General features: G+C 54.3%; 1 protein-coding gene across 1 annotated transcript in view; it reads right to left on the minus strand.

Annotated features, from left to right (window-relative positions):
• The window catches only part of DSCAML1 (DS cell adhesion molecule like 1), a 348,705-nt gene that overhangs the window by 324,317 nt on the left and 7,291 nt on the right, over positions 1-17,097 (minus strand). Inside the window, exons 2-3 of the mRNA XM_043579447.1 lie at positions 7,864-8,181; positions 3,950-4,096 (exon numbers count right to left, since the gene is read on the minus strand). Of these exons, the coding sequence (XP_043435382.1) occupies positions 3,950-4,096; positions 7,864-8,181 (465 nt within the window). The remainder of the gene's footprint in view (positions 1-3,949; positions 4,097-7,863; positions 8,182-17,097) is intronic.

Raw genomic sequence — 17,097 nt, forward strand, 5'->3', positions numbered from 1 at the left:
CATCTTTAAATGCCCCAATGGAAGGGAGACGTCCAGCTTGGAGGGAAAAGGCAGGGGTATAGTAGGGAGTTCTGGGAAGTAGCATTTTGGGGAAAGTTTGCATCTTGGTCTCTCCAGCCTCTACCTGGGAAAAGTACAGGCAAAAAGCTGCTGAGAGTTTCTGTGGCCGGCTCCCGGAGGCTTATCTGCCCCTCCCCACCCTGGACAGCTGGGAAGGCTAACCTGTGAGCAAACACCCAACTCACAGAGCGTGTTTAGGCACCAAGCCCTTAATTCCTTCCAAACACCCTCAGAGAGAGGGGTTGAAGGGTAAGCTCCTCATTAGCAGAGGCCTGCACCCACCCCCTCGCGCCCCCTCCTCAAAGGGCTGCTGCTCTCCCCAAGAAGATGTCCCCTGGGGCCCTGAGCGACCCACCTCGGCCTTCCCATTCCTCCTCCTGCTCTCCAGCACCTGCTTCTGTTGGCCCTGTGGTCTGTGAAGGATCTGAGATCAAAGTCAGCACTGTTCTGTCTGCTCCAGAAGCCTACTCTAAAGCATCAGGGGGGATAACCGGCTCCTGGGTCCTCCCCTAACCTCACGGCAACCTAATCATTAAACCTTCCCCCACCATGAGAAGCTGATATCCGACCTCCCAGACAACACACACACACACACACACACACACACACACACACACACACTGGGTACAGTGTGAGTATGGAAGGCAGATAATCCTGTTTTTATGAGAAAAAAAAAAAACAATGAACAATTTGCATTTTCCAAAATTAAAGCATGCGGCGTGTGGGCCCAAGTTCTGGCTTCTCATCTACAGAGGCTGGAGGAAGCAAACCTCTAGTCGCTGGTTCTCATGGATTCCTCTGGGAGCATGTTAGTTGGATTTGTGTGCTTTGGAAAGTCTGTCCCTGGATCTAAAACGTGGCTGTAGAAGGATCTAGAATGATTATGGATGGTGCCCGAGGGCTGGGCAGGGGGGGAAAATTCTCCAAGGCTAAAGGAAAGAAAGAGGTGCTACAGAACTGAAGTTTAACAGAGCCCTGCAGATTAGGACCAAGCCCACTTCCCTGATAATTATGCCCTTTGGGGCCCCCAGCCCTGTCTTGACATCAAAGATTGCCCCGAAGCCCCAACTACAAGGGTTGCCGCGGGGAAGCTCACTGCCTCCAGCTCCTACGCCTAGGAGTCGGGTTAACCTTCCTGCTCTCCCGTCTGCACCGGATGTCGTCATGTCGTCCGAGCCCACACCCACTTCGATCGCCCTTATTTCAACACTCTTCCCACGTTCCTTCTCGACTTTTCCAACCACCCATACATGCTCCGACGGAACATTTAGCAAGCACTTGCCCTGCGTGTACAAGGTGACGTGTTAGAAGCCAGGGAATGTGTGGATGAGCCAGCCATTTCCCACGCTGGGAAACTCAAAAAGGGGGGCCACGGGGCCTGTTACATAGAAACAGACACACTGCCATGGGAAACAGCAGGAACAGGAATGCCCTCTTCCCACTGGGTCATCATCATCATGGTCACAGCTGTCCTCGGTGTGCCAGGCAGCGTTTGGAACCTTTTACAATATTGACTTCTTAAACCGTGTAAAGTTGGGCAATCATCATGCCCATTTTATTACAGCTGGGGAAACTGAGGCACAGGGGGGCAAAAGACTTGCGCAGCTCATTAAACAGTGGGATGAGTCTCAACCTAGGGGGTCTGGTCACCAACTCCAGGGACTCAATTCCACGAAGCCTTCCCTAAAACGCAACAGGGACTTTTTTTCCCCTTCCTAAGGCCAAAAGCCTCCTTGTCTAGAGCACACATTTAAAGCCTCCGTTGCACTCAGAGTAACACTGCATTGGATATACGTGGATGGGTGCTGGGAGGCAGTTCTGCATGGGGTTAGTGCACAGGTCGAAAGAACAGACCTGAGTTCGAGCCCCCCCCCCCCCCTTTGCTTAACAGATGCCTTACCCGGAAGAAGTTACTTCCTCTTCTGTAAAGTGGAGGGAAAAAATACACTTAACAGACTTTTCATGAGAACAAAATGAGATCACATAGGAACATTTCTTAGCCAGTGTCTGGCAGGTAGTAGCACTCAAACAATAATTATTATTTAATAATATTACTAATTGATATTACTTTAATGAATATAACTCTTAGCCCATAAACTCAAGTGTATAAAAAAATACCACCTTTCTTTATGTTCTGTCAATCACGTTCCATCGGACTCTGTGGGATAAATGGGCCATTCGATCTTCGTTCCTGGGGCTTCCCCCAGGGATGTGCCAAGGTCCGCGGTCTCTCACCAGCCGGTTGCCCCTGCCTGCATGATCCCTTTGGGTCTCGAGCTGTGCACCCCATGCCTCATTTGGACGCAAGAACCCTGGACTCGGTCCCAGACCCCGCAGAGCTACACACAGCCACCCATTGTGGGGCCCAACTGCTTCCTCCAGCTGCACCCACTAAGCGGCCTCCAGTCCCATCCCCATCCCTGGGATTCGGACTCGTCTATGTCCCGTTTGTTCCTTGTCCTCAGAGGCCCTCTTCCCCAGCCAGAACACCCATCCTAACCTCTCCTATGAGCTTATGGTTTCACAAAAGGCAGGAAGAGCGGTTGTCTTAAAGTAGATTCGGATTCCTGTCCTGCTACAAGCTCCGAAGCCGGGAAACATAACGGCCTGGCCATCTGCTTGGAACTGAGAGAAGGAAAAAGCACCAGGAGCAAAACACAAATTAATGTCTCCAGAAGAGCATCCCGCCATGTCAGCTGTAAATATGCCTAAGCATTGGCTCTCCTCCTAACTGCACTGGAACCAGGTAAAGAGCTTTAAAAACACTGATGCACAGGCTCTACCACCGAGATACTGATTTGGGGGCGGTCCCAAGCACCAGTGTCTTCCAAAGAGCTCCCCCGGGGACTCAACTGCGCAGCACGATTTAGAAACCCGGCTTTACAGCTTTCATGCATCGAAGTCTGCCTTCCCTAACCAACCCGAAAACCCAAGCAACGAGAATCATTTCATACGACCAACAATGAGACATCAAAGCTGCAAGGGCGCTCAACACCTGGTCAGCTTCCTCCCTTTCACAGAAAGGACAAACGAAGGTGCTCAGCCGGGAAAGGAAGAAAAAACAGGAGATCGTGCGCACCGTGCCCGGGATGAAGGCAGAGGGGCCGGGAGCGGTGGGGGGAAACCACCCTTTTGGAACCGGAGGCCTGGAGGCGTTTTGAGGACTTGAGGTCCTCTCTTGGGGTTTCCAGACCAGATTTCCCGTTGAAGGGACAACACCACATAGGAAAAGGGAACCAAGAACGAGGGCCTCGCGATCATGGCGGCTCTAGCAAGGTGAACCCACGACGTGGCATTGACCTCTTCTCCCGATACCAGGCACAGGCAGGCTCGGGCCAGCTAGAATCCTAATGGGGTCTTTGGCTAAGTCATGAAAACAAAGTCCCACACGCATGTTACCCGTGTCTGGTGCCCTCAGGATCCGGTGCTCATTGCTTGGTCATTCCATGCGAGAATGCACACCACAGCCAGCCTCCTGGCTGTCTTCTCCCCACAGCCCGCCACGGTGAAGGAGCCTCCAGCCTCACCTCCCATTGCAAAAAGCAAGGGCAAGCAAAGGTCCAGGGGCCAGAAAGGATGGAGACCCCGCTCTCTGGGGGAGGAGGATGCACCCTGTGCCAGACAGGACCGTCGCACGCCCAGCAGAGAGAGAGGCCGCTGACACGTGGGTTTCCACCGCCCCACGGAGAGACGTGCCCAGCCGAGACCAAAGATGCCTTTTTTTTGCCGAAGCATCACTAGAACAATAACAAATCAGTCACCAGAACCAAGACCACCAGCTCAAGATCTCAGCTCAACAACCAAGTCAGCACCTCTGCTTTATCTCTCCCCCAGTCCCCGCCCGCCCCGCAGCACCCCTGCCCGCCGCGGCGCCACAGTCCTGCCTTACCTGGGATGATGGAGACCGTGTCCTTCTCCCAGGACACAACGCTAACATATTCCTGCACTGAGGAGGGGATGAGGCACTTGAAGACGGCCACGTTTCCACGCATTGACCTTTGATCCTCCACCCGGACGGTGTAGGGTTCCCTGAAAACTGCAGAAAGATGAGGGAGCGGGAAAGAGGGGGGATGTCACAAGGCTGGGACTTGGTAGGGCCCTGAGAAGGGAACGGAGAGCCCGCTCAGCCCCCTCCGCCCCCACCCCCCAGGCCCCACCCCCCATCACTTCCTCCCCCACCTCCCGTTTAACCAGCCCCAAGGTTCCTGCCATGATCTTCCTCCTGCCTGAGTCATGTCCTCTCTGCCCTATGGGGGAGTCTACTCCCCCTCAGAAATACCCAGCCTTCCTCTGCAAGACCATAAGCCCAGCTTCTAACCTGTCCAATTTCAGGGAGGATTAACAAACCATTCGATGGGGAGGGCCTGAGGGCAGCAGCTAAGTGCTGCGTGGTGATCACATTCAACCAGGGGGTACGGAGGCAACGAGGAAATGCGATAGAATTCCTCTAAGCAAACCACACTTGATTTCCTACATGCTTCCTGGGCCCCGGGTGGCAATGGTTTTAGGCACGGTGACCATAACCTGCCAAAAATAAAAACTGCGACACGGGATGTAACAACAGACTTCTGTGCGTGCCACTTCAACGTGACAGGCAGCCTGGGAAAATGCAGCTCACACACCAAACTTTCCGGAAGGGCCTGGTGGTTTATGAGGACAATGGAGGAGAATATCTGAAATTGTGATGGTCTGAAAATGGGCGGTCTCTAAGATTCCCCGCAACAAAGAATCCTTACTGCTCTCTCCTACCTCCTGACACTGCCTACTGCCTACAGCCTGACCCCCAGGCTTGCCCCTGCCTCCAGAACTCTCCGTTCCTTCCCCACAGTGTGCAGTGGGGACCTCCTGCCTCAGTCCCACGGCTGGGTTCTAGGCCGCTGTCACCTGCAGCCACGCTACATGTCGGGTCCCATGGGTGGGCTGGCTGAGCCTCGGGGGTGGGGCCAAGGGGCCCTGCCTCTCCCTTGTCCTCCTCTGCTTGGCCTCTTCCAGGGATCGTTCCATCCTTCCACCCTTCTCTGCCAAGCCGAGTTGGTGCAGCCAGAGCCCCGCTGTCTACCGACCTTGTCCTTCAGCAGGCACCTGGGCAGCGTGCCCTCCTGCTCTCCCCGCCACGGTTGCCAGGGTGACGCTCAGGGCCCCGCGGCCCCTCTGGCTGTGCACCTGCAGCCCCTCTGGTTTCATCAAGAGCCGCTTAATTGGCTGTGTCTCTAGTCAGGCCAGCCCTGCCCGGCCTCCCCAGGCCTTTATTCTCTCCCCACCTCCCTGTTGTGACTGTGCCAAAGAAGAGAGAGAGCTGAGGTGGAGGAGAGGTGGAGAAGGGTGTGGGCAGGGCACTGCCCAGGGCTGTGAGAGAAGCACCCAGGAGGCTGACGGAGAGCTGACGCGGGAAGGAAGCAGAGTGGAAGAGGACAGAGCTGGGCTTTGGGTGCACACGGCCCTGAAGACGCCCAGGGGGCCGGCAGAGGCCGGGCTCGGGAGCAAGCAGGCCTGCCGCCTCCTCTGAGCCGCTGTGTGACTCTGCCCAAGAGGTACTTAAGCTTCTGGAGCCTCGGTTTCCTCATTCGTAAAAGGAAATCACAACAATGATAACAGCAGCGTGTAGAAGGCCTGGCCCAGGAAAGCACTGCAAAAATACTGTTTGTCCTTATAGCTTGTACCTCTGACTAGCTGGCCATGTGCCCTTGGGCAAGCCACTTAACCTCTCCTCGTCTTAGTCCCTCATCTGTATTAAAAAAAAAAAAAAAAAGGACTTTACAGGATTGTGATGACAACTGCATCCTAACCCAGTGACAGGCACACAACTGGAAATATGACATTACTTTCTCTTAAACCAGTCCTCTAGGCTGTGGAGGCCGGCACTGCACCAAACCTTGGCCTCAGGGCTTCCGGCCCGGCACGTGAGGGTGTTAGGGGGACAGTGCAAAGGGTCTACTCCTGAGAAGAAGTTCCACAGGGAGCCCCAGGAGCGATACCCTGAGGACGGTCCTGGGTTCGAAGAGCTCACATCTACTCCCAACCAAACCAACTGGATGAAGACCAGCTCTTTAATCAAGAGTGCCCTCCCCACCTCACCCCCTGAGGACACCTGTTGCCAGCTCCTTGGAACCTTGGACCTGTGAGAGGCACTCCTGAGGCAGAAGGATCCTGGAAGTCAGAGATCTTGCAGGATCTTGGCCGGCAGGTTGGGAGGCCTTCCCCAGAACCTACCCTTCTTTGCCCAACACAATCACCAGGAAAGATGGCACACCCAAGGCTTGTTGCCATCAGAGCGGGTTGGCTAAAACATTATCTGTCCTCTCCCACCCAGAAAGCTCTTCTAAGAAAATCAGTCCCAAAACGTCAGTGGTTTATTGCTACTTGAGGTACACCTTACAACGGATTATGACATACCAGGGCACCGTGACATTCTAATTAAGAGTAGCTCCACCTAAGCCCTTCCCTCACCTCCTGACCTCACTCCCAGAAATGAAAATTCTTATTTTCTTTAAAGAGAACAGCCGAGGAGCGCCTGGGTGGCTCAGTCAGTTAAGCATCCGACTTTGGCTCAGGCATGATCTCACAGTTTGTGGGTTCGAGCCCCAAGTCCGGCTCTGTGCCGACAGTTCAGAGCCTCGAGCCTGCTTCCGATTCTGTGTCTCCCTCTTCTTTGTCACAAGAGTGAGCAAAGGATTCAAGAGAATACACAATGCAGGACTCCATTTATATAAAGCACAAAAAGAGACAAACACCTGTATTGCTACAAGTCAGGACAATGGTTTCCCCTAGGGGGGTGGTGACAGAAAAGAGGACACGGGGGGCCTCTGAGGTGCTGATGTTGTGTATCTTTATCTGGATGTTAAAGTTTGTGACAATTCATCAAGCTACCTACTCGTAATATGTGTACTTTTCTTTATATATTTCAATAAAAGGGGTGGGTTTGGGGGGTTTTTGTTTTTTGAAGCGAGCAACTCACTGGATATTTTCCATGACTCAAGCACTGAAATGAACACTTAATTTAAACAAGCACCAGCTGCCTTGGGGCGCCTGGGTGGCTCAGTCGGTTAAGCTTAAGCGTCCGACTTCGGCTCAGGTCGTGATCTCACGGTTCATGAGTTCAGGGCCCACATCGGGCTCTGTGCTAACAGCTCAGAGCCTGGAACCTGCTTCGGATTCTGTGTCTCGCTCTCTCTCTGCCCTTTCCCTGCTTACACTCTATCTCCCTCCCTCTCAAATATAAACAAACATTATTTAAAAAATTTGTTTTTTTAAATAAATGAGCACCAGCCACCTGCGTGGCTCAGCTGGTTAAGCACCCTCTTGATTTCAGCTCAGGTCATGGTCTCACATTTGGTGAGTTCAAGCCCCGAGTTGGGCTCTGTGCTGACAGTGCAGAGAACCTGCTTGGGATTCTCTCTCCCTCCCTCGCGGGCGTGCTCTCTCTCTCTCTCTCTCTCTTTCCCCCCTCCTACCCCCTCTCGCGTGCACACCTGTGCTCTCTCTCTCAAAATAAAACTAAACGTTAAAAAAATAAATAAACGAGCACCATTTCGGTTACCATCACAGGTAGTGATGAATGGGGTAGGTGTTGGCATCAGCTTTGCAGAGGAGAATGGGAAGGAAGGCTCAGAACGGTGTCCCTTTCGCCTAAGGACGCCCACCCCGTAAGGAGCCAAGACTCCAAAGGACCAGAAGACTTTCCTTGAGAGACAGACTTCTTCCACGCCCCCCCCATGGACCCTCAGAACAAGGGGCTCTGCCCGTTCCCCGTCACCACCCTTAAGACGGAGCTCTCCAGGAGGCAGCAGGTGGCTGACACCTTACCTGCTTTGACGCGGATGTTGGGGCTCCGGATCTTGCCGGCCGCATTCTCCGCGGTGCAGAAGTAGTCATTGTCGTGGATAAAGCTATTGAAGGCGGAGGGGGAGAAGGGGTAGAGCTGCAGCGTCCCGTTGGCGTGAACGTGCCGGATGTGTGGCACGTCGTAGATGTCGTCCCCCGTGGCCAGGTACCATCGAAGGGCCGCGCTGGGGGAGCCCGCAGCCGGGCAGGGCACCACCACCCCCACGGAGCTGGAAAAGGTCACCTGCTGCAAGGAGTCATTTACAAAGTAGAGGCTGGTGCCGACATCTTCAGGGCGAGCTGCGGGGGAGCCAAGGGGAGAGGCTGGGTTAGCCATGTTCTGATAATAACCCCCCACACCACAGAGCCATGTGCCCCACACCCATTCATAATTTAAGCACCAGTCACTCAGGAAGCACTTACTGAGCTGACAGTGCCCCGGGCACTGGCACAGGCAGATGTGAGACAGTTCCTGCCCCACAGAAGCTTCCAGCCCAGCACTTGAACGGCCTGAGTGAAAACATCTCACCTCCCATACCAAGCCAAGCCCACGGAGAGGGGATTGGCCACCACTCCGCTAGGTTGAAGGGTCTGAAGCCATGATCCACTATTGGCAACCACACGTTAGGACAAGTACTGAAATGGCTTTGGTAAGTATTTATTGAGCACCTACTATATGGCAGGCAGGTTCACACCCATTACCTCAATTCATCTGCACAACCCTGAGAGGAGCTGGTATCGTTTTTTTGATCATTCCCTTTCCAAGTTTTAAAAAATTTTTTAATGCTTATTTATTGCTGAGAGAGACAGAGTACGAGTGGGGGAGGGGCAGAGAGAGAGGGAGACACAGAATCCGAAGCAGGCTCCAGGCTCCGAGCTGTCAGCACAGAGCCCAACGCAGGGCTCGAACTCACTGACCATGAGATCCTGACCTGAGCTGAAGTCAGATGCTCAACCGACCGAGCCACCCAGGCGCCCCTATCATTCCCTTTTATAGGCTGAGAATAGTCATGTGATTTGCCAGAGATCACGCTGCTAATAAGCAGCAGAACTGAAATGTGAACCCACTGCTTCTAGGGAGGATCTTCGAGCACTTTCTATCATACCATAGGTGAAAGGTCTCAAGACCATGGTGCACGAAGAAGGGGAATGCTCGCCTGGAGCAGAGACGATGGCAGGAGACCTTGCGAGCAGTCTTCCACCTCTGGAGGCCACTCTGGAAAAGGCACAGCCCCACAGGGACTGATCAAGGACCAGAGGTACCGTGGGTGCATAAGACCTGGGTGAGGAAGCAAGAGCCCCACCAGCTTGCTTTTTTTTTCTTTAATGTTTATTTATTTTTGAGAGAGAGGGAGGGGGAGGGGCAGAGAGAGAGGGAGACACAGAATCCAAAGCAGGCTCCAGGCTCCGAGCTGTCAGCACAGAGCCCGACGCGGGGCTCGAACCCACAGACCACGAGATCATGACCTGAACCGAAGTCGGCCAGCCAACCGACTGAGCCACCCAGGCGCCCCAACCCCACCCAGCCCTGACACTGACTGACTGTGGGGACGCTCCCCTTCTCTGTCCTTCTGCTCCTTTGCTTATAAAATGGGGTGGGGGTAGGGGTGGGGGGACAGGGCTGCAGAGACCTCAGGCATCTGTGACCGGTCGCCATCACAGCACTCGGCCACCGGGAGGACGTGCTCAGGAGTGCAGCTGCCTGACTCGAGCAGGGCCACCTGACCGGGAGGACAGCTGTCTGTGGCTCTCACAGCGGCGCCCGGCCTCAGTCTTTCCTGCCTGATGGGACGCAGCCCCAAATGGTGGAATCGGGGCCTCCCTCCCTGCTGGGGAGCCTTGCCTCCCTAAGAAGGGCCACCTCTGAACAAGTGGCGACGACCCAGAAGAAGAAGACAGCCCAGTCCCAGGTCTCCAGCTGGAAGCCCCTCCCTCTCCACCAGGAAGATCACGCAGCAAACAAACCACTCCGCGGCTTATTTAAAGAACGTTGCAGGGGACCCAACTTGACCTCAATTTCCACAACTTTATGAGAAGGAGGAGGGCCTGCATCCGGACTGTATTAATATTCTTGGCTTAACTCTGAGCAGAGCCTCCAGGGAGAATGCATCGGGCAACTTGTTGAGGGAGGCCATTAAGCCTCATTGGTCAGAGCGATTCCCATCATCTCACAAAAAGCCACGATGAAGCCATTAGCATCAGTGCCGGAAAACACGTCCAGGGGCTCCTTGCTGGGGTGTCAGGGGCATCCTCTTAGCGGCAAATGCATTTGCTGTCCCCACCAGGCGCAGCACCCTTAGCGGCTGAAAGGCTCTTGGGGAGGGAATGGTATCACCTTTCCATCCTCCTCTTCACACTGCCTCCCCTGGTGACAGTCCCTGTGTTGATGACTGAGCAAGCCTGCTCTGAGGGGAGCGGCCTGTCTCCTAAGACTTTCAGAAGCTCAGAAACGTGCCTCACTCACAGCGGCTAGAGTATTCTCCAAAATCACGAAACCCCGGCACGTCACGGGTCAGCCAACTGAGGCCTAGGAAGGCTTCTCTTTGGACCCAGATTTGCCAGGCTCCCTTTCCGTGGCCTGCTCCCCTTGTGAGAGACTTCCTCACTGCGACTCATTCAGCAAATATTTGTGAAGCGTCTTCCACACGCCAGGCACTGTTGTAAGCACATTACTTATACGACCTCTTTTAACCTTGCAACAACCCTATGCAGTAGGGGGTACTGTCCTTCCCAGTTTACAGATGAGGAAACCAAGGCACCAAGAGATCAAAGCAACTTGCCCAAGACCACACAAGCAGTGAGCGAGGGCCCGGGGATGCAGACACAGGCAATCTGAGCCCAGAGTCTGGAACAATTGTTCGGAACAATTAGATGATTGTAACCATTGCAGTAACAAAGAGGGGGCCCTCGCCTTCCTCAAACACCACCTGGCCACCAACATCCAAATTTAGATGGCCAAGAACAGAATTAATACACCTGTGCACCTGCACACACAGACACACGCACACACTCCTCCTGGGAGGAGCCCCCTGTCGGACTCGACATCTCAGACAATGCTTAGCCTGTGAGAGCAGGTCCATCACTCTGGGGTTCTGGAGGCTTCCTGAGACAACCTAGTTAATCAGACATCCTCTCCACGGCAGCTTTATGGATTTGGGGAGCCGAAATCCATCAAGGTACAGCAAGACTCTACATTGTGCCTGACAAATGGACGGGGGAAGCGGAGAAAGATTCCCGACAGAGAGGAGTTCAGAATTATCTGATTCAAGGAACAGGGTAAGAAAATATTTGTGATGTAGCCCTCAGTAATAATAATACCACCAGCAATTATAAGAGGCTAGACCCGTTGTAGATATTATCTCACTTAATCTTCACGACTCCCTGCGGAGTGGTATTATTGTTATTTTGATCTCACAGATAAGGAGATTAGGACTCAAAGTTACCTAACTTCTCCAAAGCAATACAGTGTCAGTGCCAGAGCTGGGACTGAATCCCAACGCCGCCTTACTCCCGGACCCGGGGATAGAACCGCTCTATTCCGTGAGCCACGGAGGAGACAAACCACAAAATCTGGCTTTCCGGGCTGGGTACGCCCCACCCCATCCTTTCTTCCATCTCAACCCCACCCCAAACACACAGCCCTCGTCTCCCTCTCTCCCGGCTGGAAATCCGTCCCACACCTCCACCTGCGAGACGGCCCCTCCCTCGGGCCTCCTCCACTGCCACCAGGAGCATCGGCCACAATGAGAGCAGCCTTCCCGCACTCTGAGCCTTGGATCCTTCCAGAGCCAAGGACACGGGGTTCTCAGCAACTACAAATGGGTAGATTTAATTGATGAATTGACTGGGATTGTCCAGCCACCTGTCAGGACTGATGAAACGGCAGATTTATAGCAAAAGGTGAGTAGCCTCATATGTCTCCCACCCCGGGATGCGAGCTGCTGTCTTCTGAGTCTGGGGGAGCTGGGGAGGATGAGACAAACCATTCATTTCTGCTTACGGCTCTGACAGCGCATTGCCATTATGAAACATCACCCTCAGGTGTAAAACAATAGCATTTTGCACTTACGTCGGGCTCATACTTTACCATCACAAGGCACCTGTCAGCCCAGCATGCAGAAGCCCTCTAATAAACATTAATTTAGCCTCACCCCAGCTGCCAAGAGAAAGGAGGGAGCAAATCTATAAAGGGGAAACTGAGGCACTGACCACCCGGTATCTCAAATCTCTGCCACGTGCCAGTGCAAAGGTTGGCACAGGGGCACCAGTGAGTGGCCGCGGCAGCAATGGGTCCATTCGGTCACCCGGCCCTAAAAGGGGGATTAGCAAGGGTCTCACTCCAACCGCATGGGGTCCGGCATGGTCCCTACGGTGGGTTCGAATCTTCAGAGCAGTGACAAAACCTCAGCAAGCACCGAGAAGAGCAAGGCATGGGACAATAGAGCTGTGCTAGGAGTCTGACGAGCTGCCTTCCCTCCTGGGACTCACCCCTGACCTGCTGTGGGTCCCCGGGGCTAGCCACGAGCCTTTCTGAGCCTCGATGTCCTCATTCACAAAAGACAGGGACTGTGCCATCTGACCTGCCCTCCAGGACTGCAGAGCAGAGCAAACAGAATGCGGGAATACTTGGTTCCCCATAAAGAGGAGGTGTGAGTAGGAGGGACGAGGTTGCTATTCCGGTCCCAGGGACCCTCCCCCCCCCACTGGCCAACGGATCCAGGGTGCTTACGGTTACTGCAAAGGGTGGCCGGGGCACAAGCGCCACTCTGCAGCCCTGCAGAATTCAAGACCCTCCTCCAGCCTCCAAGGCTCTCCTTCCCCAGGTCCTTCCCGACCTAGGGACCAGAGAAGTCTTGCTCTTTCAGAAGACATTTACAGAGCACCGTTACTCAGCAGCCAGGGGGACAGCTCTGGGGATGGCGGGGCTCAAGCTGAGCCTTGAAATAAGATCTAAATGAAGGCACTCCCAGAACCCAGGCCAGCCCAAACGACGACGCGCTATGGCGGAGGTGGGGACAGCATGTTTGGGGAGCCCCACAGAAACCTGCCGGGGGCAGCGTTGGGGACGAGAGGCAGGAACAGCTGGAGTGGCGAGCTGGCCCTCAGGGATAGGAGACAACAAGGAGGTTTGCAGGCTGGGGGACTGAGTTTATGCAAGTTCTTGTAGCCCTAGGCCCAACTTCATATTTTGTTAAATCTTTTTTTAACGTTTATTTTTGAGAGAGAGAGAGAGAGAGAGAGCGTGAATGGGGGAGGAGCAGAGCGAGAGGGACACACAGAATCCAAAGCAGGCTGCGGGCTCTGAGCTGTCAGCACAGAGCCCGATGCGGAGCTCGCACCCACGAACTGTGAGATCGTGACCTGAGCCGAAGTCGGACGCTTAGCCGACTGAGCCACCCAGGCGCCCCAGGCCCGACTTCATTTTCACCTTCCACTTACTTCCCTGAAGGCTTAGTGGCTTAGCTAACGGTGCAAGTTCTCAAAAGAAAGGAGACGAACACTGACTGAGCACCTGCTGTGTGCCAGGCGCGTGGGGTAGGGGGCAGGGGGGGGGGGGTGGTGGTCAGGGGTCTTGACCTTCCAGGGTGCTCTCTCACTTAATTCTCGCACAAAGGTCCAAGGTGGTCCTGTCCATCTCATTTTACAGGTGAGGAGAGGGAGGCTCACGGAGAGATTGTCCAGCTAGAAAGAGGCAGAGCCAACATTCGGTCAAGGTCTGCCCGGTCCCAAGCCTGAGTTTTTTCTGTCATGACGCTGAGGAAAAGAATTCAAAGTTAGGGGCCTTGGGAGGTCCCCCCTCACTCCCTCCCTGGAAGCCAGTCCCAGTTTGGAAAGCACGTCCTCGCACCGGAAACTCCTACTGCCCCCTTAAGTCTCAGGGAAGCCCCCTCACACCCCCCCCCCCAACCCTGCCCCAGCTCCTCCTTCCCTCCGCAGACACAACCAGGCATATTTACAGAGCGAACGAGAGGAGGGGGAAACACTTCATAAATAAAGAGGGAGACATTCAGATCAACAGCAAAGCTTCTTCTGGTCAAAGGGGGAAATGGATTTTTAATAGAAAATGGAAGTTATGGGCTCGGTTGTGATGTGACAGACGCCCAGACTTAAACCCATTTAATCTTCTCTGCCGTTTAACGCGCAGCACCACCCTGACGCCGTGTTTCAGAAAACAGGCTCCAAATCGCTGGGAGATTACAAGTGTAGAAATAACACCGCAATATTTTTAAACCAGAAATCGCCCCCAGGCATTTGGGCTGCCCCCAGGGTCACCACTGAAATCTGAATATCCATCACATCAACTCTCGGAGCGCTGGCCCTCCCTCCCGCCACCGGCTGGCCATCCGGATTAGTTCGGGGAAGGAAACTTGACGCCCGTGGGCCCCCACCCTACTGGCCGGGGTTGGGGTGGGCCCACCGAGGCTTCCTCCCAGGTGTATGCTGAATTGTCCCCATGTGATCGTCGCCAGTCAGCATAAATGACAACCCAAGGGGGCTGAAATATTAACACCTCGCCACCTCCACTGGGAGAAGTGAGTCATTTTGCTCTCCTCCTTTACAATATTTACTCATCTCATTCACTGGACTTTTCATCCAGGAGCATCTGCCAGTGCTGGACCTGTCACCCGCCCCCCCAGAGACGGGCAAGAGGCTTCAGGGGTCTCCATGCCCCGGCACGGCAAGTGTGGATGGGGGGAAAGCGGTGGGTCCCCAGGACAGTAGAGGCGGGGGGAACCGGCAGGGGTCCCCTGCAGGGCTGTGAGCTCCCTGCCCCGGCCACCACTCTATCCCCTGGGCCTAGCACAGCACTGGGCACTTAGCACCCAGACTCCAGGGCCCGGCTCCTCAGGTTTGAATCCCTGCTCTGCCGCTTACAAGCAACGTGACCTCGGGCAAGATGACCTCACCTCTCTGTGCCTTAGTTTCCCCGTGCATAAAATGGGGGTGACCTCAAGCGTTGTCAGGTTGGACGAGTCCCCGTCAACGACGGTGTCCGGGTATACGTTCGCGCCCGGCACCACCTGAGTATCCGTTGCTATTGTTTATGAGTATTTTCATTATAACAGGCAAGCGGCACTTGCAGAATAAATATCCCACAACAAACACTTACCCCTCACCTACAGCAATAACGACTACCACTATCTAACACAGTTCTCAGACGGGCTGATACAGAATCAGCCGGAGAGCTGGTTAAAAATACAGATCCTTAGACAACAGGTTCACCAAGTGCGTCCGAGGGCCAGGAAACGATTTCTGACGCGGGCGGTCCTCCATCCACAGCTCAGAGCAACACTCCCCAGAGAAAAGTAGATTTTGCCACGCTGGACCTCCAACATCACCTTTTCCAACAATAGGCAGTTTCCATGGGCTTGGCCGACAGGACCTTAGCACCACATTAATTAACTTAATTTGGCGATCGAGTTAATGAAGTAATAGTGTGTGATCGATAACAGTAAAGCATTGCAACAGCCTCACGCTGCTGCCCGCAGGCTCGCACACAGTTTTTTTTTAATGCAGATGTGGCCTGGTGAGTTTCTTAGGTTAATCTGCCAGGTTCATTACTGCACTGCATTTGCACACAAAGGTTTCCATAGGCGATATATTATTTGCCCTCGCTCTGACTCTTCTTATCCCATAGTCAGTTGGCGAACTCAGGCCCGGAGACCCACCGGCGGGACCTCAACTCGACCAAGACCCCAGGTCTGGACCAGCGAGACAGGGTCTGGCTCCTTCATCAGGAAACTCACTTCTTGTGCGTCCACGCCTCAGACACAGACTGTGGCTAGACCCTGGGGAAGGTCTCCCCGGACGGCATCAGAGCATTTACAGGCCATCAGAGTTGGCAGTTTCCCTGGGGCACGATGGAACGGCCAGGACCAAGTCCCAGGCCTCCCGTCCGTCGCTGTCCCCCAAACCTGGCGCACCTGCTTCACCACCGTCCTCACCATCATCACGGCCATCGTTTCGTTTTTAGCACTCATTTGGTGCCGGGCACCGTGAGACGCCCTTCCCCCGCGTTATTGTTCATTGAACCCCTACAACCGCCTCTAACCACGAGACCCCATTGTACAGAGGAGAACACAGGACGTTAGGTCAAGCAATCTCCTAGTTTCACGCAGCTAACAGTGGCAGACCTACACGTCCAACCCAGGCCTCCCTCCCTTCCGGCCGGTATCCCTCAACGGGCACCACACATTCTAGACTCAGACCGTCTCCAGGGTGTGAACGTACCATCAGGGGGTTTTCCGATGAAGGAGAGCAATTTGGGGTATGACATTTCTTACTGAATTGGGATTGTCCCGGGCTTCCAACATTTCATCCCTAGTGCACCCCCCATTCCCACAACTAAATGCCAGCCCTCCAGCTCCAAATTACCCTAGGGAAGCAGTCCTACCCCCCCTCCCCCGCCCCCCACTGAGCAGCACAGCTCCAAGCACCCAGGGGCTCTACCTCCCCATCAGAAACCTCGGTTTTCGGTTCGGATTTTGGTTTTTTAAGATCCTCAGCACAAACATACTTCCTGCAACCAGCAACCTGTGAGACCCAGCAAAGATCAGTCATCTTCCAACCTACAAGGCCCCTCACCACCGGCTCCAGAAGCTATGAGCCAACAGCTGACAGTCAAACAGACTCTTTAATCTCCCAGCCCCTTCTAGACAGGCCTGGGGAAGGGAAGGCCTCTTACGGCCAGAAGGTCCTTCTAGGGAGTCGGCTCAGACAGCACAGTTGTCCCTAGAGATTCCCAGATTTAGACTGTTAACGCTTCAGGGACTTAAGAGATTATTTTGTCCAATCTCTTCCATTTACAGATGGGGAGCCGGGGGCACAGAGTAAGTAACCTCAGGTACACAGCTACCCAGTGTCCTGGCCGGGACCTGACCCCTGTCTCTACTGTTCCTTCGATTCTGGCCACCCCACTTACAGAGCCCAGCAGCCGAGGAATAAAGGAGCCTCACAGAGAAATGAAATGACGTGGATGAGGGAGCATTCGAGGAACCAGAGGGGCTGGATACCCGGAGGAGAGGCCTCCGGTGGGCAGACATCTGTCTGCAGAGGGCCAAAGGGTTATCCAGCAGAAGAGGGCTTCGCCTATACCCCTGTGCTTAAAACACAGAATCAAGGCCCGTGAACAGAAGGTACAGGACCCAGACCGCGGATCCTAAGGACGAGCTCTGTAATAGAACCGTGTGGCCAGAAGGGGCTGCCTTCAGAGGA

Source organism: Prionailurus bengalensis, chromosome D1 (genome assembly GCF_016509475.1).
Source record: "Prionailurus bengalensis isolate Pbe53 chromosome D1, Fcat_Pben_1.1_paternal_pri, whole genome shotgun sequence".
Lineage (NCBI taxonomy): Eukaryota > Metazoa > Chordata > Mammalia > Carnivora > Felidae > Prionailurus > Prionailurus bengalensis.